Source organism: Beauveria bassiana (genome assembly GCF_000280675.1).
Source record: "Beauveria bassiana ARSEF 2860 unplaced genomic scaffold BBA_S00010, whole genome shotgun sequence".
Taxonomy (NCBI): Eukaryota; Fungi; Ascomycota; class Sordariomycetes; order Hypocreales; family Cordycipitaceae; genus Beauveria; species Beauveria bassiana.
The window spans coordinates 419,998-441,889 of record NW_007930845.1 but is presented as its reverse complement, the minus strand read 5'-3'; the positions used below and the strand labels follow the sequence as shown (position 1 = coordinate 441,889).

The 21,892-nt window shown below is 51.5% G+C and overlaps 5 protein-coding genes across 5 annotated transcripts; 2 read left to right on the top strand and 3 right to left on the bottom strand.

The window, feature by feature from the left end:
* Positions 1–1,939: 1,939 nt before the first annotated feature.
* On the top strand, positions 1,940–4,698 carry BBA_04480 (oligopeptide transporter; the record flags this gene model as incomplete). Its single annotated transcript, XM_008599577.1, has 6 exons — positions 1,940–2,335; positions 2,390–2,565; positions 2,642–2,797; positions 2,856–2,864; positions 2,916–4,018; positions 4,073–4,698. The coding sequence occupies 6 exons, from the start codon at positions 1,940–1,942 to the stop codon at positions 4,696–4,698; spliced, it is 2,466 nt and encodes an 821-aa protein (XP_008597799.1).
* Positions 4,699–5,097: 399 nt separating this feature from the next.
* BBA_04479 (DEAD/DEAH box helicase) lies at positions 5,098–10,764 on the bottom strand (the record flags this gene model as incomplete). The annotated part of the gene is made up of 5 exons (XM_008599576.1): positions 5,098–6,685; positions 6,756–7,619; positions 7,680–10,015; positions 10,095–10,513; positions 10,599–10,764. The coding sequence occupies 5 exons, from the start codon at positions 10,762–10,764 to the stop codon at positions 5,098–5,100; spliced, it is 5,373 nt and encodes a 1,790-aa protein (XP_008597798.1).
* A 1,904-nt stretch (positions 10,765–12,668) lies between these two features.
* Positions 12,669–14,732, top strand: BBA_04478 (ankyrin repeat protein; the record flags this gene model as incomplete). The annotated part of the gene is made up of 1 exon (XM_008599575.1): positions 12,669–14,732. The coding sequence occupies one exon, from the start codon at positions 12,669–12,671 to the stop codon at positions 14,730–14,732; it is 2,064 nt and encodes a 687-aa protein (XP_008597797.1).
* A 591-nt stretch (positions 14,733–15,323) lies between these two features.
* Positions 15,324–17,679, bottom strand: BBA_04477 (uncharacterized protein; the record flags this gene model as incomplete). The annotated part of the gene is made up of 2 exons (XM_008599574.1): positions 15,324–16,769; positions 16,822–17,679. The coding sequence occupies 2 exons, from the start codon at positions 17,677–17,679 to the stop codon at positions 15,324–15,326; spliced, it is 2,304 nt and encodes a 767-aa protein (XP_008597796.1).
* Positions 17,680–18,981: 1,302 nt separating this feature from the next.
* BBA_04476 (calcium dependent mitochondrial carrier protein) lies at positions 18,982–21,373 on the bottom strand (the record flags this gene model as incomplete). Its single annotated transcript, XM_008599573.1, has 6 exons — positions 18,982–19,534; positions 19,587–19,752; positions 19,810–20,325; positions 20,386–20,519; positions 20,789–20,996; positions 21,061–21,373. 6 exons carry the CDS (start codon positions 21,371–21,373, stop codon positions 18,982–18,984), a joined length of 1,890 nt encoding a protein of 629 aa, XP_008597795.1.
* Between the last annotated feature and the right edge of the window lie 519 nt (positions 21,374–21,892).

Genomic DNA, 21,892 nt, shown 5'->3' with positions numbered 1-21,892 from the left:
TGTGCCGATTTGGAGCTACAAACTGATATGAATACGACGTGTTGGTGAAAGCGTCTGGTGCTTGTTTTCCGGGATCTCGCTGCCGACTCGCTGCTCTAATATTGATGATGAATAGCTACAATGAGAGTTTCAATTACAAAAAAAAAAAAATAAGATCAGAGAATTGGGTGTTTCCTGATATGCCCTCGACATGTTCTTTCCAATAAGGTAGTGTGCCTCAGGCACTGTGGCGTCCCTATGAAAGCCACGCGGCCTCTGCTGCATGGCCGGATAGAACACCATCATCAGCAATTACCAGAACAAACAGACAATCACACTTTTTGACATGTTGTAAAAACTTCTCACATCCTATCCAAATCCATTACAACATGCTTCCAGAATATTGTATCTACGACAACATGTCAGAGGATATGTCAGAAAACACTCCCCTCCCGTGCAAGGTACTTGAATCGCTTGCTCTGCCCTGCCCGTTTGTCTACTGCTGACGGTGATAGGAACTCGACGCCTGAACCAACACGAACACAAAAAAAAATAAAAAAAATAAAAACTACCACGGATAAGGCGTCCCGAGTTTACGCAATTTCGATGATTTTGGTGGCCCTGGTGGCCTTCTGCGGCCGTGGGCACGTGGCTGTCCTGGCCACTGTCTTGGCTGCAGTCATGGCAGCGGGCAGCGGGCGGCGGACGTCAAGCTTGGCAACAGCATCAGCAGCAACGACAGCAGCAACAACAGCACCAGCAACGGTAGCAGCAACAACAACAGCAACAGCTAGATGCGCTGTAGGTAATACATGCTTTAGTAGATAGTTAACTACCGTAGTCTCAATCAAAAACAGCGATTTAGCCTAGTTTGTCATCGCGCGCAAGTAGTCTGAGTGGCGCTTTCTATTGTCTATTCTTAGTGCAAGGCAACCAACACTTGGCTTCCAACACAAACCCCTTGATAAAAGCTCTGTTGTAGAATCAAAACGCAAAGGATTAGGAATTTTGTGCTTTTGAAAGGGCTCAAAGGCATTTTACATAGCAGTATGCGCTTTCACACCAGTGCATCTTGTGCAACACCATCTTAAACCCGCGCCGATCTTGCCGACGGGCTTGGCCGAACGCCACAGCCAAGCTGCCAATCAATCTATGCCAAGTCAGACAGTCTCGAACAAGACGGGAATAAGAATATCCGTACAACTATTATTGACCGCTGCTCGCAAGAATCTTGGTTGCCTCACTTTTCGCAACAATAAATGCAGCGCCCGGTCAGCCACCTCAGCCGGGCCCGTCTCATGCCTTTTTTTTTATAACTCTCACTCGGACAATGTAACATTGCCGTAAACACCGAGGTAGCCATTAATAATAATGCCCACGTTGACAGGCCTGCTCATCCCCGCATTGCTGCCCACTACACTATTTAAAATCCAGACGAAATAAAAGTTCCCTGCAATTACTTCCAAACGGAGCAAGGCAAGCCGCCCGTTACAGGGATCATTTTCTGGACAAGAATATCGTCTTTACGCCTCGAGCTGTCGCAATTCGGCGCTCCAAAGCCTTGCTCAACAATGTCCAATGACGAAGAAGGAAAACTCAATTATTAATTAGCAAAAAATAGAGCCATCGTCCCTGGTCCACTCCCGGGCCGAACATGGCTTTTTTTGGTGCTGACCCTACGATTGCGTGATGGCTGGCATCCACAACTCGCAAGCTTGCCCGTCACTACGACAGGGCGGCTTTGAGTTACTTATTAGCTTAGCTTCGGACTAGTTTTGCACTTTGCACTTTCAGATTGGTCACTGACGTTCCCGTGGCTTGTTTTCTATCATGTCAAACTTGTCGAGATAAATACTGGTGGTGCCCGACGTGCCGCGGTCTCACTCTCTGCTCTCAGACCCCCCCCCCCCCCCCAATCATATCTCTAAGCAGGTATACCCCTGCCTCTAATATCGCAGACATGGCTAGAACGTCTGGCGAAAAACACCCTGATCGCGTCACGGAGAGCGATGCTACGGTCATTGCTGCCGAGGCGGATGCCCCAATCGCCCCGTTACAGGCTGGCTCGGATAAGGAAGACACCTTCCAGGTCGATCTCGAGTCCAAAGACACGGACAGTGATAAGACTCGGCTTTACACAATCACCAATGAAAACGGGCAAGAAGAGCATATTTCAGAGGACGACCCGAGGATCAGCAGTATCCCTAGCTATGTGCGTCGCGTAGTCAACTTGACGGACGACCCAACCGAACCGACAATAACCTTTCGCTACTTTCTTTTGACCATCCTCTTCGTCGCGCCGGGAGCTTTTCTGTCGCAAATGTCGCACTACAGAACCACGTCGGCACCCTACAGTGTAAGAAGAACATTACCAAAACAGATTTATCCGTCAAATGCTGATGGGGAGCAGGTATTCTTTGTCCAAATTGCCTCCAACTATCTCGGAAAATGGCTCGCGCAAGTGCTTCCGGCGTGGGAGGTCAAGATTCCATTTACCAAAAAGAGCTTTAACTTGAACCCCGGCCCGTTCAGTACAAAGGAGCATGTTCTCGTAACAATATCGGCTGCAAGCGGCGCTACATACAAGTAGGTCATTCATTGCAGGCCTGGCACACTCCGCCTACCAAAAAAGAAGAAGACGAAACCCTAACCCATCTGTCAGTCTCGGATATACTCCAATCTCAATGTCTGAGTTGTACTTTGGTCAGCCTGTCAATGGAGCAGTTGCCACCTTCTTCATGTTGGCGATTACGTGGACTGGTTACAGCTACGCCGCTCTTGCTAGGCAATTTTTAATCTACGACCCTCAGTATCCCTGGTATGTAACCGACAGCTCCAATTCCAAGCTGAAATACTGACTAAAATTTGCTCGACAGGTTTCAAGCGTAGGTTGGCCCTTGCATCAGGGACACGCTCAACTACTGACAAAACACTAGGCTCTGCCAAACGGCACTCTTCGAGACGCAGAGGAAGCAGAGAGAGCACCCCACGCCTCTTTCTCGAAAACAGATGAAGGTGTTTTTTCTCGTGCTCATTGGAGTCATTCTTTGGCAGTTTCTTCCAGAGTTTGTCTTTCCCTTTCTGGGATCTCTCGCCTTTTTGTGCTGGGTTGCTCCGCACAACGCCACGGCCAACTTTATCGGCAGTGGTTTCGGCGGCATGGGCTTCCTGAATCTTTCTCTGGACTGGTCCAGCATATCTGCCAATGGGAGTCTGTTCTTGACCCCGTTCTGGACACAGGTCATCATGTTTGCTGCCTTTGCCGTGAGCTGCTGGGTCATTATTCCCGCGGCCAAATTTGGCAACATCGGTGTCTGGAACCATCAGCTCATGTCTAACCGTGTATTTCAAGGTATGTCTACTTCCACTCTGGAGATACCCTATGGGCCCTTTGTGATGGGAAATTTCCTTGCTAATGGGAAAGCAGAAAACGGCACAAGATACCCTCTCGCCAAGTTGCTCACCCCCGAAATCACCCTCAACAGAACAGCTTACGAAGAGTACGGTCAGCTGTACTCGGGACCGCAGTACCTTTGGAACATGTTCTTCGACTACGCCGCATACACCTCGGCGATTGTCTGGATTCTCTTATTTGGCCGTGATCAGATCAAAGGCAGTTGGAATAAGTTCATGGAACGCCGCAGCAAGAAAAACGTGGGCAAGGTTACGGAGCAGTACAATGACCAGATCAACATTTTGCAGCGGCGTTATGACGAGATTCCTCTGTCGTGGTTTATCGGTCTTTTCCTGGCATCATTCGTCATTATGATTGCTATTCTTGCGACGGGACACTTGTTTGTCCCGATATGGACCTACATCGTCGGCATTCTAACAGGTGCCGTCATTGTGATACCTTTGGCCTGGTTGTACGCGCTCTCAAACTTCCAGCTGCCGATCGGGACAGCCAACGAACTATTCTATGGCCTGATGATCTCAAGTGTGTCTGGAAACAAGAACCCTTGCGGTGCAAGTACTTATGGTGCGATTGCCGGAGACGCATGGTATCGGGCGCAACTTAATCTCCAAGACATGAAAATCGGTACGTGTAACTCGTTGTGATTAACATGTCCACACGCTCTGATAATGAAACTAGGACACTACATGCATCTGCCTGCCAAGACGGTCTTTGCGAGTCAAATCATAGGGACTCTTATCGGAATTCCCATCAATTACGCCACGATTCGCTGGGTTCTCGATACGAAAAGCGATTACATTTCTGGCTTGAAGGAGGATCCTACTCGACAGTGGACTGGTCAAGCTCTGGCCGGCTATCTGTCGAGCGGAGTGCAGTACGTTCTAATTGGTCCCAAGGAGCTCTTCAAACAGGAAATCTATAGGCCAGTGCCCTATGGCTTCCTCGTTGGTGCTATTGCTCCCTTCTTCATCTTTACGCTGCACAAGCTGTTCCCTAGGGCCAAGTTTCATTTATGGAACACGACGATTTTTTTCTCCGGCATGTCGTCTTTTTACGGCAACATTAGCACGGGATACACGTCAAGTTTTATCGGCGGCATCGTCGTCATGTACTGGGCATTTCGCTACCGGTATAACCTATGGGCTCGGTGGAACTACATTCTGGCGGCGGCCTTTGACGCGGGCTTCAACTTTAACATGCTGCTCGTCTTTTTGTGCTTTGGCGCAGGCAAGATAATAGTCATGCCGCATTGGTGGGGGAATAACAAGGAGAGTAGCGAAAGGTGCTTTGCTTTAAATAGCTAGTCACGCCGAGTGCTCGAAATACTGAGAGTCGGTAGTCGCATCTTGGCCAATCGATAGAACGAGGTTTGATCCAATTTTGGTCTTGATGATGGTTAGAAGAAGGAACACGTTTATATGCATAAATCATTTTCTTAAGTTCAGACTAATCTTGACATGTAAGTTCAAATCTCAGCTTCGGTATCTAATCAGAAATGGCTGCTCAACTGCATCTGGTGCGTGAGTCCAAGTGGCCCACATCACTCATGCAATGTCTAGTGACGCAGGCAGCTACATCCCTCCATCATCATCACCACCACCACCACCACCATCATCATCGCTTCAGGAAAAAAAAAGAAACAGGAAACCCTCCTACATCGTCATCAAACAATTTGTTTTCTTCCAACCCTTTGAGCCGCCTGATTAAGCCCATTCCTTGCGGAACTTGGTCTCAAACTCTTCCTGCAGCATTCGGAAAGCCTTGAGCACCTGCAGCAAATTACCATCACCTTGATCTTGCCAAGAATCTCCGTCCAGAGGTAACTCTGTAGGGCTTTCAGAAGCACTGTCATCGTTGCTCACATCGTCCTCCCAGGAATCGAGTTCGATTTTCTTCTTGCTAGCCGCGGCGGACGTCCTCGTTTGCCTTGCCGCCGCCCGTGCTGACGATCCTTTCTCGGCCCCATTGGGCAAAGCCTTGTCTTCGTCGACCATCTCGTCGCAGCGCTCTAGCATCACATCACCCGCATCTTGCACATCCATCATGGCGGCGTCGTCCGTATGGATATCAAGCCGAACAAAGTTCTCTAGGCTGGTAACAATAGTCGCAAGGATGAGCGAAAAGTCTTTGAGGTGAAACCACACATCGCCGCGCTTGATGTGGTTGTCCCTCACCAGCGCCTTCAGGTCGCCATGCTTGAAGAAGTCGTAGATGTAGGCGTTCCAAGGCTTGCCGTCCGTGTCGGCAGGGTAGATGCGAATGTACGGCACGGCGGACTCTTCCAGGAATACGCCGCTACGGACCGTAGCGCATAGCTCGTGGATCGTGTCAAACTTGTCCGTGAAGCCAGAGAGCGCCGCAAAAGGCGAACGGAGCTTTGTGGGCGGCAGATGAGCCACGATGGGCTGCCATTCTTGTTCAAGTTTCTGTTGTGCCTTGACCTCTATTCCTGTAAAAGGAAGCTTCGTGTCTGGGGTATGTTCCAGGTGCTGCTCGATGAAGGTGCTGACGTATAGGCGGAAAATGTCCAATGTCTCCTGATTGTGCCCCCTCAAAATTGTTTCGGCTTCAGTTGGAAGAGCGGGGAGTGTGATCACTGACGGTGATCGAAAGTCTTTGACAAGGTTTGCGTGGACGCCAAGCGGAAGGCGGCAAAACAAGTGTGACAGCACCAGCACCAGCTCGAGCAGGACAGTCTCCGAGCTACAATCAATGGCCTTGCAAACCCGATGGAAATACCCATCCTTCAGCAGAGAGTGGAATGCAAACACGGCATTCTCGGTGAAATACAAATGTCCAATCAAGCCTGCAAAGTTGAGAGGGGTGCCGTCTCTGGAAAGGAGTTGCTGTCTTCGAAGATACTCAATCGAAAACCGGAGATGATGCTGGATCGCCATCTGATCCGAAGGGCCACCAAGATACAAACGGGACAGGGATAAAATCGACTTGATCGATTTCGTCGCATACTCAGAGTTCTTTGTGTGGTGCAACAGTCCCAACAATCGCACGACCAGAGTTGTGGAGAGGGGAAAGTGGCCGCTGAGGTCGGGCAATTTGGACGACATGATCTCGAGTGCTCGTTCGAGTGGCATTCCAACAAAGACGACATTTCCCAGCAAATCAAAGCCACGTCGACCTGCGCGTCCAGATGCCTGATGGTAGTTGAGTGGCGTAAGAAAGACTGAGTCGCCAAAGAAGACGACTGTCTTGCAAGGCATGTTGATACCGAGGGCGAGAGTTCCAGTGGCGATGACAACTCGTAAAGATCCCTTTCGGAAAAGCATCTCAACACTGTAGCTGGTATGTCAGCACACAATTAAACTGCAGCAGAGACAACATAGCGACTGGCAGGCGGACTTACATTTGTCGATAGTTCCGATTCATGCCCGCATGGTGCACAGCAATACCTCGCCCAAGAGCCGCAATGAGCTCGGGCTGAATATTGGCTTTGATGAGACGCTCAATCAGAGGCTTTAGCTCCGAGTTGGAAATCTTCTTTCCCTCTGCAAAAGAAAATCGGTCAAGAGGTGCCTCGGGATCAAAACTTTCCCATTTGCTCGATTCCACACTCGCCTCCCGCATCATGTCAATTTTTGACATTTCCTCGTCGTCTTGTCCGCGGGATTTTCCTGGCCGCTTCTTACCCTCCGTCTTGTTTTCCTGGATTCGAGACTTCGTCTTTTTCCAGGCCTTATAATCGGCAACCTTCTTTGCCCATTCTGGGCTACATTTCTTCCAGGCTGTCTCGGCTCGCTCCAGTTGGGCAAGCAAAAATTTCGCCGTCGCCTCACAAAAGTCCCGATCATAGCTGAATAGGATTCCCGGAAGGGCTCCACGAGTGTGCAAATCAGTAAGCAGAGGAAGCGCCATTGTGACAAGACGATGTTTCTCGTTGCTGACCGAAAATTTGATTCTGAAATCCCCTTGGTCGCTTGCACTCAAAGAAGACGGACCTCTGACGTCCGAGCTAGAAAGACACGACTCTAACTCATTTTGGACGGTCGAGAACGGCGAATTGGCGTCTTGAATCCATTCATGCAGAACCTTCTTCACAGACTCACCCCATTTCAGTACATCGGATCGCTTAACAATCGTTGGCAAGGATCTCTCCGGGCGCAATTTATCATCGATGGGATAGTCCTTGTTCTGGTGCCTCGACATGCATCGCCACAAGGACAAGCAGTCTCTTGGCTCGAGTGTGACGTCTTCGATGGTGCCTCGGTTGCTATCGATCTCGGTTAGTCAATTTCATATATATAAATGAGCGATTGAGAGTCAGTCCTACCGATTCCTGAGGCTAAGGATAGGGTGGATGAAACTGAATGACTGCTCTTCGGTCTGTCCCTCATCAAGCCCTGGTGTAGCAAGACTCTCAACAGATAGTAGCCCTCTGAACACAAATTCGTTTTCGGGGGCACGATACAGAAACTTGCGCAGGTCCGAATAACGCGAAGTGTGCACAATCATCTCTATTTCGCGCCCTTTTACCTTTTCAGATGCTTCCAGCCACTGCATGAACTCGAGAGGATTGCCGACAGTGGCGGACAGAGCGATAATGGGGCAGGGCGCGAGCAGCAAGAGTTGCTCCCAGATGACACCGTCGTCAGCCTGACCAATGCAGTGAATTTCGTCAAAGATGATTCTCTTCACACGCGCAGACCAAGGTTTGGCGTTCTCGGCGTTGGACGGCGCAAGCAGCATGATTTGCAGAATATGCGGCACGGTGACGAGAATCTGGCAGCCCGTCGGGTTGTTGATTCTGTGGTCGCGTGTGTGAATAGCCCATACCGAACGTCCGTCGTGTTTGTACAATTTGGAGAATCGAGCCTGGACTTCGGCGGCGATCTGGTTGACGAGCGCCTTGGTGGGAGCTACATAGACAAGAACGCCGTCATCGCTCGACTGCAGGACTTGTTTCATTGCGTAGAATGAGATGAATGTTTTTCCAGCAGAGGTTGGCGCGACGACAAAGAGACTCTTTTCGGCATCGATGACATCTAGCACTTCACGTTGCCATGCATCGGGAACAAAATTCGGCACGCGGATATCGGGCGCAGGATCAAAGCTTCTCTCAAGAAACGGACCACAGTGTCCCAATTGAAACTCAAGAGGTCCAATCGGCAGTTTCAGCTCACTGTTGAGACTGTTGGGAAAGGGCAGCCGGCGGCCTTTTAATAGGTGGTTGTCGGCCACAGCAGCCTCAACTGGCATTTTGAGCATGCTAGAGAGCTTTGCAAGATGACCAAGACTTTCGATGGACTGCGCCAATTTTGCCGCTGCGAGCATCGCTGACCACACTCTGGCAAACAAAACCACTTCGAATTTTTGGTCTCTTCTCTGTCGACCTACGGGGATCATTGAGATCAAGGTATGACAGAGGTACAGATTGATCTCAGCCCCAATCAGATCCCGAGCATCATTAGATAGACCCTCAAGAAAAGTGGTGATTTTGGCAAGTCGTCGCATCGTATTTGTCTCTGCTTGAAACTCGCGGCAGCGCTCATCCCAGAAGGCCATCACATCTCGGGCTTTGCTGTCGAGCTTCTGTCTCTGACTTCTCCGGGCCTCTTCGAGCGCGCTCTCCCGGCCGCCCTTCTGTGTGCTGTTTTTATTCTTGGGCAAAGAACTATGGCGAAGTGCCTTTGAATTCGATCCCTCTGCGAATTTGGTCTTGTCTTTCTGCTTGGTCGGATTGATGTCCACACTGAGGCTAGTCACGATTGTTTCAGGGTTGATCATGTTGCCTGCAGAGTTAGTAAGACTCGCAGCGTATTTAATTGTATCGGCCATGAGCTCCTGATTTCTCCGCCGACGAAAAAACCCTGCAGGACGAGGTATAGCTTTTGGATCGACAGCTTTTTTGGCGTTGTGCCAGTGTGAAAGCTCGCGGAACACCTTGGAGGTCCCTGCCGGCTCGTCCGTGTCATTTGCGACAACACGAATTGGCTCCAAATACTTGTCCAAGGCCGGGTGTCGAAAAGTCATAACGGAGCTTATAGCTTTCTCTGACCTCTCCGAATCTTTTGCAGCCAGCGGCAATTCGTAACTAGATGCTTGAGGAAGAAAATCGGAGATGCTGATTCCTGTAAGTAGTTGAATTCGTTCCGCGAATCTTTTTGCTTCGCCAACAACTACTGCAGACGGCTTCAAGATGGACAAGTCCTTCAGAACCTGTCTGATAATTCGGGAGTCCAAAAGGTCAACAATCATCCAGTCTTCCTGTGCTGGAAGACATTCGATAACAGTGGCGCAGATGTCGGTGAAGCAAGCGAAGAACGCGTCAAGTCTCTCCTGCCCCCCGTGGCCCAGCACCGCCACGTCGCATGCTCTGTTTGATAGATTGCAGCGCTTGAGCTCCGAAAGATGAATTATGTATGCCGCAACACATCTCTTCATGGACTCGGCAGAATTGCGCAGAAGCGCATTGCAGACGCCTGTGAGCGAGACCATGTCTCTTGCCGATAGCGGCGTGCAGTCACCCCAAGGAGACCAATCGTCCACAATGCCTGCCTTAGCCTCCAGCTCCACAATGGGAATTATGGATAATTTGGCGAGAGATAAAGGTTCAGCAATATCGACCTTTTCGGCGCGTTGTGATGGTGGGAGCATCAAGGTGAACGCCTGGATCGAACCTTTCGTCAGTACAGTATACGTTACAGCTTGGCGGAGATCCAGTATTGAATGGCAGAGTATCACGCACCTTTGAGCTCTTGAACTCAAAATTGTTGATGAGGGCGACGCTGTAACCTCTGCAGCTGAGTTGATTGATGAAAGCGAGATGGCTTTTGGCAAAGGGCGATTTTCTCTCGTCAAAGACAAAGCCATCGAGGCACAAGAAGAAGCGAAGGGAGTTTTTGGCAGTGTATAACTGGAATTCAGGACTCTCCACACTTGGAAACTCAAAGGTAATCCTGCTTCCAATTGAATCATGCCGAAGGTGTTTGATCAGGATTGCCCGCGTTAAACGATGAAAGCCAGACGCGGCGGCAGATGAGGGCTTGGTCATGCAAAGTTGTTCATGGTTTTGAAACCATATAACGTGAAATTGGCACCCACGCAGCTTGAGATTGCTCAAGAATCTTTCAACTGCATGGATCGCATGGAGTACTTGGAAGCCATCTAGTCATCGTCAGTACAATCACCAGCCCCTTGCTTCTTCATAACCTTGCAGATACAAGTTTATGTAATTGAGGAGACCTCATACATTGGTAATTGAGTTTTGCCTCGGAGATGCAGTGCGTCAAAAGTGCTTCGCCGTGGATGGCAAACAGCTCCTTGCCCGCAAAATCGCCAATCAGGTCTACGCGAAGAGGCCTCAGCGCCTGATACCAGTCGAAAAGTTTTGTCTCCATGTCGCTCAGAGAGGCCATTTTTGTCCAAGAAGTTGAGAATGAGAGATTCGCCAGAATTCATGTGTGGTGGAATGGTGCGAATTTAAGTAAATCGTTGTGGCGAGGTATGTTTCTCACCGCGGGTACAGGATGACTCTTGCCGGGAAGCGAGCGAACCAGTAACTGGACCGCTCCGCAGATCTCTGCAGCTCTTTGATTCACAGGCAAACAGCGCGGGAGCACTGCCTCGCATCTCATTCACTGCCTGACAACACCAAGGCTTATTGCATCTCACCGGAATATAACTCAGTCCAGGCAAGACGAAACAATTTCACGACTCCTCATCGACGATAGGTCTCTTCTTTATGAATGAAAGAGATCATGTGGGCTACAATCGTTGGGACTTTATGCAGTGGCCTACCGCTAGTCGGGCAGCAAAGGATGCTCGGCGCTTCAATTGACCGAATCGGATGTCACTCCGGGACATGCAGGCTATTCTTCACAAATCATATCATTGGGGCTGGCTGGAGGCTTGAAGAGCTGCCAGCCTACCAGCCTGCCAGCCTGCCAGCCTGCCAGCATGGGATTCATGCAGGCAGGATGTCGACAGTTCCACCGACGGGAGCCTGCTGCCAGCCAACGACAGCCTTGAAAGGTTACAGAGGACAGCGACACGTCATCCTTCGGCTTCATTGACTATGAGCCAACTCGGAACGTCTTTTGCGAGCGCAGCCTCGAGCACTATCTGTCTTTGTCGTTGTTGGGCAGGAGCCCACCGAAGGCTGACGACCAACTTGGCAAAATTTGTGGCCTGGACAGGCGCGAAGATCTGGAGATTATCGAGACAATAAGCGTTAGAGATTCGGCGGAATCGAGACATCTTTTCCGTGTGGCATCTCACTTGAACAGTTTCACTCTATAAGTGACTGGTGCGACTGCAAATGCAACTTTCCCAATCTACGTTTATTGATCTCGATACCGTGCATCTTGGAGCTGATCAGTGCATCATTCTGTTTTTCAGCCAAGATCGATCAAAGTCGATCCAAACAGAACGCGTCAGAGATTACGGCAATATTTGCAACCAATCGTATCCTTCTTGCGATACTGGGTGCAGATCATGCCGCCACAGTACCAACCACTCTTTGCGAAATAAAACGTTTAGGCACTTTGGGATATTTGGACCAAGTTTTGAAGGCATTTGCCCGAGCTGGCAAATCTTTGCATGAGCTCTGCATTGTTGTTTGTTGTGTCACGCGCTGCACTGGTACGGCTTCGTGAAGCTCACTTTTAGGTGTGGTTGATGGTGATGACAAGGTAGAAAGTTTACCTTGCGACCATGGCAACTACAGAAGCTTGTTCTGAATTGCAAGATGCACTCGCACTGAAAACATCTGAGATGTGCGGAGGCTTCCGAGTCTATCTTAGACGCCGATGCGGGACAGCTCAAGTGAGACGAGCGTCTCCTTTTTGGTCTGCCGTCAACAAGCTAATGCGATTCGCCCAATTTGAATTGTGACAGGTCTCCAATCACAGTTTGTTCATCTCAATGGCAGAAGTAATTTCATCATTCGTCATGCGTGAAGACTTGAGCGAAGCGACGCCGTCGTGATAGGTCGTACAGACCAACGGTGGAATGTTTCAGCACTATGCGCGCGACAGCAGATGGTTTATCGCGCTGTTGTCTCTTTCGATATACAGCATCTGTTGGACAGACGCCCTACCATTCCTGCTAACTCTGTGCTGCTGTGTCAAAGTTCTCTCCTGTGGCTGCCTCGCCTTTGCACGGCGCCTCGATGCACAATTTCTGATATAAAGCCTTCTTCTATTCCATATGCCAGGAGCGCTGATCACTCACTCTTTCATCAACTTCCATCTTCAAATCAAACACCAGACTTTCTCTCATTTTCCTTTTTCTTTGAATCTCTGTGCTGTCTATCGGCATCATGTCGCCTTTTGGCGCGTTTGGAGGGTCACGACAACGCTACCGTTCAGATTACCTCTACCCCTACCGCGACGTCCTCGACGATCGCCCGCCCGTCTTCTACACTCGGCACTTCGGAGGAAAACCCGCTCATCCGTCGTCCAGGATTTCAGACCGTCGAGAGTGCACCTACGACTGTGTTCCATTTTGGGCCGTAGAATACAAGGAACACGGCACGTTCAAGGCATGGATTACCAAGAATGCGGCCAAGGTTGATGGAGCCATACTTTTGGACCTTCTCAAGACATGCGTTAGGTGTAGTGATCAGGCCAAGGCGCAACTGGTATTGAAAGTTGAAATCGAACCCCCTCTGGACGTCAGCATTGTCCTAAGGGACTTTGTGCGAGATATGCACAGGCCGCAGATCGTGGAAGCGACCGTGGAAGCGACCGCGAAAGTGACCGTGGAAGCGATCGTGACAGCGTTGGAACTCAAAGCTGGTTTCGGGGAGATACACCCCGATGACATGTGGCGCGTATTTTCAGCAGAAAACAGCAACGTCGCTCAGCTTTTTCTGCGATGGAAATTAGATCCTGATTTGGAATTAGAGAAGAGGAATTCCAGGACGAAGGGACATATCCAACAACCGGCAGCGTTGCTCTGTGCTGCTTGTATGCGCAGTGATACGATTGTACTTGAGGCACTCATAGAGAAAGGCGCCGATATGAGCGTTTTCAAGGAGCAAGCTTCTCCTTGCTTTCTTCAAGATGATCCGCTGAGACCTGAATTATTCGAATCTCATATAACGACGCCAGTTAGCGTCGCGGCGCTCTTGGCACCAAACTTATCCTGCTTGAAATTCCTCCTCGACAGAAAGTATGTGCAGCCTGATGTTGAAGGGGTGAATAAGTGGCTCCTTCACTACCTTTGTGTGCCCTCCGAATTGTTTCCCAAAAGGCTATCATGTTTTATAGGAGAAATAGGGATAGGGGCTCGCTTTAATAATAACTCGACGCCGTTTGATCTCTCAGCAGTCGAACCACCCCCCGAAACAAGGGTGCCCGATAACCGACGAGATCGCCCGAAGATGCCCCCCAAGCACGGCCTGGACCCCAACTCAATCTGCATGTCAGACTCTGGCTCGGCTCTGCCAATGCTTTCGTTCGCGGCCGAAACAGGCAATCTCGAGGTCATGGAGCTGCTATTGAAATATGGGGCACTCATCGACCTTGGACAATTTGGCCAAGGCACGGCGCTCATACATGTCTTGGACTGTGCCCAACAGAATGAGGACCGGATCGAGCGCCAACGCCAGCTGAACACAGCCATGGTCCTTGTCAAGGACGGCGCAGATGTCGCGCCGGGTGGCGAGACGGCAGTCACCGCTATCCACATGGTCATTTGGTTTAGATCGTCCGCCAAGTTGAATCTGCTCTTCGAACTTATGCAGGGGCGGGCCCGCCCGCCCAAGTACGAGCACATGGACACGCCGCAGTACATTAAGTGTATGATCAACCGTGGCTACATGGGCACGGCCACGGCACTCATTCAGGCCGTCGAGTGCGCCGCGCCTGACCTCGTCAAGACCCTCCTCGCCAAAGGCGCCGACGTGCACCAGATAGACCGTCTCGGCCGCACGGCGCTGATGATGGCCGCACGGCAGCTGCTCCGGTACGCGGGGCCCCGGCCCGAAACCAAAGAATCGCATGACGTCGAAATGATTTGCGCCGAGCTGCTCCTGCACGACGCGGACCCGTGCGGAAGCGACGAAGCGGGCCACAACGCGTTTTTCTATGCCGGGGGTGAGAGGTCCCGTTTTGCGGAGCTGGTGGAAAAGGAGACCTTGCGGCGGCGCAAGGACGCGGAAGACCGGCGCAAGGCTGCGGAAGACCGGCGCAAGGCTGTGAGAGACGACAGCACGGCTACGGCAGATGACAGCATAGCTATAGAAGACGACAATATAGCCGCGGAAGACATAGCCGCGGAAGACGATAGCACGGCTGTAGATGGCGAGAGCAACGCGCAAGCAACGGCCGTGGTCGAGGACGACACGCAGGCGGGTGTTGAGAGGGCGCCGACGTGTTGACTGAGACACTGCCGCGAGGCTCAAACAGAGCTTTCTGATCGGAATACACTGAACGCTACAGAACCCATCAACTATCGATTACTTGCTCTTTTTGATCCATCTTTCCAACAATATTGTAGCTAAAGAGTCAAGTTCCATACACTATTCATTTCTATGAAAGATACACCGAAAAGTCCATACTCAATACACTGTTACATCTTTCTGACAAGGGCCCGAGCTATGCAAAAGCAAGGACTTGCGCAAGACTCACTGATGAATAGGAAAGAAGCCATACTACGGCGGGCTGGTCAGAGGCCGGCGAAAGTCAGCAAAGGAGGAGCGGCGCAGGACATGGTGGGAATCGCTTGTGACAGCGTGAGAGTGACAATGCGAGGTTGCAGATTCGCGAGCCTGTAGCAAGTGCATCAACAAATGACAAGAGAAAAGGCAACGAGCCATTAATTACTACCTATAAACAAAATCATATGCATCTACTTCGAACCTTGCTGTTTCCAACCCATAATAAGACCAAGAAAACAGGAGGAGGAGAATCATAATGAGACATCGACAACTCTACAGATCCGCTGGGTAAATGTTAGTCTCAGTCTCCTTTTAGTCTTTCCCAATCGACAAGACGATATTGCCCGACATTTCATCAATCTCGAGCTTCGACGCGCCATCGCCCTTGTGCCCAGAGACTGTCTTTCCGACAAGCCCGCCCTTATTCTTATCCACGACCACGTCTTTGCCGTGAATGGTAATGCCCGAAGACATGGTATCAGCAGAAAATGTGCCCTCCCAGGAGGCCGGGTAGGAAAGTTGCAGGTTGCCGCTGATGGACGAGTGGCGCGAGTCGAAAGCGACAAGACCGCGCTTCTTCTCGACAACGCGTTGACGCTTGCTCTCAGAATCGTCGTCCTCTTCCTCCTGTTGTTCCGTCTCTGTGGCGACGTTTCTCTCCTCACTCTTGCGGTTCTTGGGAAGCGTGGGTCGCTCGTGGGGATTCAGCTTGTCGGGGATGCTGACAAAGTGCGGCTCGGAAACTTGCACGCGATGGTCGCCGCTGGTGCTCTCTGTGCGGAACAGCGGACGCCAGTGCGACTGCAGCCAGCGCTCATCGAGGACAGGAACGAGTTTGAGCTCGAGATCGCCCGAGACTGAGGAGAACTCCGAGGACGATCCGATAGCCAAGTTGGCAGTAACGTCGCCCGATGTCGTCACCACTTTCACCAGGTAGTCGCGCGGAGGGATCGCGGCGCCAGACTTTGCCACGTCCTGGCTACCATCATCGAGTTTGAGTACACCAGACACAGACGAGATGTCCAGCAGGCACGATCCGGATGATTTCAGGACCACGTCCTTATGTGTAATCTGGGCAGAAACATCGCCCGAGACAGTGTCAACTCGTAGCCTGTGGTATTTCGGAAACCAACCCTTTACGTCGCCAGAGACGGTCGAGTATTTGTAGAGCGGGGATTCCATCTTGTAGGGCTCGACGTCGGAGTCGTCGGCGGGAAAGACGATATTGCCAGCAACGGTGGAGATGTCAATCTCATTCTCGGCACCAAGGGCTAGACCCTCCTGGACAAAGACATTGAGAGAGACGGTGCTGACGGAGAGAGTATTGACGAGGGCTTTCTGGGGGACCCAGGCGGTGATGCGAATCTGTATGCAGACGTCGCGGGACGATACGTCGGGGACAATGCGGGGTGTGGTGACTTTGACGTGGTCAGTGCCGTCATGATTGCTAAACTCAACCTGGACGTCCAGTTCCTTGTAGTTGGCAATAATTTCGACATCAATTTCCGCTTTGCCATTGGTGGTTGGGCGCAGGATAATTTCGCCGTTGACGTTGGGGGTGGGACGACTGGGGTCCGTCCAATGCTTCTTGTGCATCGTCTGCTCAATAAAGAGCACGCGGTCTGAGCTCAAGCTGGCGTGGAGAGTCTTCTTGGGATAAGTGTGAGGAGTGTCGCGACAGGATCTGCCAGGGTGCCAGACCAACTTGCTCTCACCCATATCAGGGGTGCGGATGGGTGACTTGTCAATGATTCGTTTCTGTGCTTGTTAGCACGGAGCGGGAAAATGATGGTATGGATGGGGAACTTACTCTATACGAAGGGCCAGACATGTTGACACCCATGAATACCAAGATGATGGAGACAATGACGAGTATGCCGAGTATTTTCTTGATTTTCTGGCGAAGAGATCCTGAGTCGTGGGAGTCTCTGATACGCCGCCAGAGGGGTTGCTTAGGAGGATCGGTAAAGGCTTGCTGCTGCGGCGGCGACAGGAGCCGCTCCTGTTCTTCGGGCGATCCCATCCTACGTGGCGTGGACGAGGAAAAGGTTGAGTATCTGAGGTTGTTTGGATTGTTTTCTGGTGATGACGGTGTGTACGCAGGCGGTGCGTCACCTCGTCCGTTGTAAGGGTGGCTGTTATAGTCGGAGGGGTGCTGGGGGGACGTATTGACGTAAAGCTGACGCTGTTGCTGAGAGGCTGCGTCTTGCGGGCCCGAGCGATGACTGCTTTGCGCAAAAGGATAGGAAGTGTTGGTATAAGTGCTAGGCGTGTCAAGCGAGGCACCCGATCCGGACGCCGAGGCGGAAGGGTAATAATACGACTCGGGGTTGTGGTGAGGATGGGTTGACGAGGAGGAAGGGAGAGCGTGGACGCCGGCAGCGCCGTCACTATTTATCAGACGCTGTGCAATCTGGGCCTTGGAGTCGGGATCCTTGGTGAGGGTGGGATCCTCGACCAAGACGTTGGGTACGTAAGGTGCGCTGCCAGAACGACGCGACGCATGCAAGGGCTGATGGTGGTGGTGTGAGGTAGGGGAGACGTTGGCGGAGTCTTCGTCCCGAAAGTAACCGTCCGAGGGCGACAGGGCTGAGGCGGTAGCAGCATCGTCGTCATGGGCTTCCGAGACAGCAGGGTCCGGGTCAGAGTAGACGTTGTCCGAGGGCATGGCGGCGGAGGGTGACGCAATGCGTCCGGGTGGTTCTTGTGCTGACTAGGTATGTACCTACTAGCAGAGGGTGTGAGGAGATGGATGTGGTTGCGGTCGGAGAACGGAGAAAATTGAGGAGACTGTATGCAAGAGGAGGATGCAGGAGGAGGATGAAGAACAAACAAAAACGAAAAAAATATGGTACGAAGGACTAGAAAGCAGTGATGGGGCGTGGTACCGTGGTTGGGTGGTGGTTTCGATTGAATATTGAATGGTGCCAGCGACGAGGCTAATAAACGAAGGAGGGAACAATTATCAGCAGCTGAAGCCGCTAGTGATTTTTTAGCTAATACCTACTCCGTACCTACCTACCTACCTAAGAAGCAGCAGCTCCGGGACCCTTGGCCGGCAGCTGGCGGACCAAAGAGAGCCGGCACGCGGACAGCTGCCAGCAAACACCGTCTCCACCAGAGCTCTACCTACGATTGAGCACGGCACAATTACTTGCCCAGCATTGAGCATCACAACAACATAAACCATCTACAACATGACAAAAAATTCAGACAGGACGAATCCAAGCTACCCAGCCTCGTTGCTCCTTTGCCCCGCATCCAACTGCTCCAGCGACCACGCTAATCAATTCATAAGGCTGTCGTCAGCTTTCCCCGTTTGCTCATCTGCCAACGCGGCCTGTCCCCACCCGTCGCTATCCTCATTGTGCATCTCCAGTACGCGATCCGGAAAATCTTGTCCCATCCTTCGTAGTCGGCATACGCGTTCATACATTGCCTTGAAAATTCTGTACCAACTTGGTCAATTTGGAGAAACTGCTTCTACACTTTGTTCTGCAATTGCCGCCGTCAACCCATCCACGCCTCTCATCCCCGCCACACCTCCGGGTACCCGCTCCGGTAGATAGCGCACCGCCCGGACCGTCTCCGGCCCTCTCCTTGGCAACCAGCAACACACCACCAGTCAGCAATTCGGCATGTGTATATTTTTCTCTTGTACTGATACACGATTCTGATCTACCGCCATATCCAGAAAAAAATTACGCAAGAAAATTACCCAGCCCGATTTGTCAGCTTTATATGTTATGTATCAGTGTCATGTCTGTTCTCCAGGCCAATCTCTTCCCAGCCTCTTGCCTCGAGACTCGTTCGAGGCATAGCTTGGCTTCGCCATTTAGCTTCAAAAAAATACTCGACAAGAACAAATATCCCTCCTTGACCATCAATGGCCAGTCACGCTCCTATATGCCAGAAACAAATAAAAAACAACCTGCAGGAACGCAGCACCTGCATCGCATGCCCGAGTTCGCTACTGCAATCCGAGAATTTTCTTCGAATTCTCATAAACAACCCACGTTATGCTCAGCGCAGGTGCCACCTTAAGCAGGTTCGGCGTCAAACCCTTGTACAGACCCCGCACGCCTTCCCTCTGTATCGTCTGTTGCGTCACGTCCCAGATGCCGTTGTATGTCGCGCTGTGCATCGCCGTGCCTTGCGTCTGCAGCCGCGTTCGCACCACGTTGAGAGGATATACCACCGACGCTCCAAAAGCGCCCGATGTCGCCCCAATGATGCCCGTCGCCACGTTGCCAATCTCCACGTCGTCTTCGTGACAGCCGAGCTCCTTGGCAAGCTTTGTGCGGTACGTCTTTTTGAGAAATTCAAACGTGCTCATGTCAATCGCGCTGTATGGGAACATGCCTACCAAGCCCATCGTCACACCGCGATACCCGGCCCGGATGCCGCCGTCCGCATACATCTTGATGGCCGTTTGTTTCATCAACGCCACGCCGCTGAGACCGCCCTCCACCGTAGAGCATTGCAGTCGGAACTTCAAGGTATCAAGAGGGTACACGCAGAATCTGTCATCCATCAGTATGCAGCTCATCTATCCCTAGCATCGCTTCCACTCACTGCGCAATCATCCCCGCTAACCCGCCAGCGGTGAATTTCGAAAATGTATTGATTCTTTGCGAGTCTCCGTGACCTTCCAAGTTTGCAAAAGCTCTTTTCGCTGCTTCGTACGAACCAAACTTGATCGCCGTCTCAGGCATGATTTTGACCACATTTAGCCCGTTGCCTGTTCCTCTCGTCAGACCGTGTGCAACGGCACTATGCGCGGCACAGATGCACTTACCAGCAAAAAAGCCGCGTATTCCTCCAGACCGATACACATCTCTGATGGCATCGCTAAAAGGCCGCGCAGCATTTTGTAGAGCAGCCAGCAGTTTCCCTCTCCTGAGAGCCGCCACCGCTGTTTCGCCCCGGTTTTGCGTGTTCACGAGAAGATAGACCTTTAATCGATCCAGAGGCGCGGTTGCAGTTCGCGACACACCTCCAGCAATGGCACCCGCAAGAAAGTAACCTGGATGGGGGGCAAAGTCTGTCAGTTTAAAAGATCTGGTTTCAAGCCCAACATTGCCAGCTGTCGTCTCATCAAATATCGGGGTGCCATCGCTAGGTTTTCTTCTTTGTAGTTTCGCGACAGCATCTGCCACTCCCTCTGCGTCATCATCCATCAAAATCATGACTGCCTCCTCCCCATTTGATGATGATGATGATGATGATGATGATGACGAATATTCTGATAATGGTTGCGTGGCACCATATAGTTGTGAAGTGTTTTGAGAAGAGGGAGGAGGCATAGGGGTGGCTATCCTGAACAGAGAGCCAAACAGAGATTCAAGAAGAGAGCTGGAAGTGCTTTCCGTACCTAAGCCTTCCAAAGTATCATCGCTCACGACAGAGTCGCCTTCAGATGTGACATTTACCACGGCGTCGTAATATGTTAGCACGGCTTGCAGCTTTTCGTCGGCTTCGTGAGCGGGCATAAAGAGCATGAAATATCTGATGCATAATCAGTCAGCTGCAGAAATTTGTAAAAAGAGTCATCATCAAAGTTTGCAGCGCCGAGCTTGAGCGATTGGCGTGCGTCGAATGACTACTGTGGTGCTGAAGCGACCACTGGGCGCAACGCCACATGACAGACAAGAGGCAGATGACGTCGAACCAACCACGAGGGCCTGCCCCGAGCCACTGCGAGCAGAATGTGGAGCCATTGTAACTTGTGAAGGAAAAAAAGAAGAAAGAGAAGGAAGAGAGAAAAGAAAGCGTACCTCCACTCTTCATATGTTATGTAGCCGTCGTGGTTGACGTCCATGTCGTTGAAGAAGCAGTCGAGCTTCTTGTTAGAGACGGTCAGGCCGGCGGTTTTGAAGGCGGCCTTGAGCTCCGCCTTGTCGAGCTTTCCGTTGCCATCCTTGTCAATTGCCCGGAACAGTGACATGAGTTCTGTATCGGCACGCTTGACAAAGTTTTTAAACTCTGCGACAGGTTAGTTGATGACCGTTCCCAAGATATCCGAGCTCCAAAGCGCTGTTGGCGTTACCTTGGTACTGTATCTTGCCGTCGCCATTGCTGTCGACCTCGGTCAAAATCTTCTTGACCATCGAGTCTGCATTCTTCATCGCTACAAGAAGAAAGAAAAAAATTAGCAATCTAGCTTCTCTTATCGCATTGAAGTTGCGTGTCGGCTCACGGTGGTCGAGCCGCCGGAAACCCCGCTGCAGGCCATTGTAATCGAGATCGCCATGGGGGCTGGGCCCGAGGCAGTTCCAGAGAAGCTCAACCAGGTCGTCGTGGCCATGCTCGGGGCTCACAAACGCCTTTCTCGCCTCTTGGATCCCCGTGGACACACTCATAATGGCATCAGCATCGCTCGCGGCAGTCTTTCAGAAGGGGGGCGGGTCGGGAGCCCCGGGGGGGGTTGTTGGTGGTGGTGACGGGGGTCGGTGCGAGTATCGATCGCGTTTCGCGTTGTCAGAGGCGCAATTGCTACAGCGGCATGATCGGGCGGTGCGTTTTTGCGTCGTCAAGTGGCAGCTCAGCAAGGGGCATAGAAGCAGAGTGCGGCAGCACAAGCGGTGGTATTGATGCAGGTGGGATGCGGCGATGGCGAGTGTCAAAATGGCGTTGTAGAGACTGTTCCCAGTCTGGCTGGGCCCAAAGCTTGTTGGTACCTACGTAAAAAAAAAATAGTGAAAGCCAAGCTGCCAGTCAGCTCCGCCTTGGTTGGTGCTGGCACTTGGTGGTCAGCCAGGTCAATTTGCGGCTACGCCCGTTGGTGGGCAGAGGTCGCTCGGACCCAAGCCCCAGCTATTACCTAACAACCTGCCATGCAAATCTCTAAAGAGCGAGTTAGTGCGTGCTTCTTATCGCCC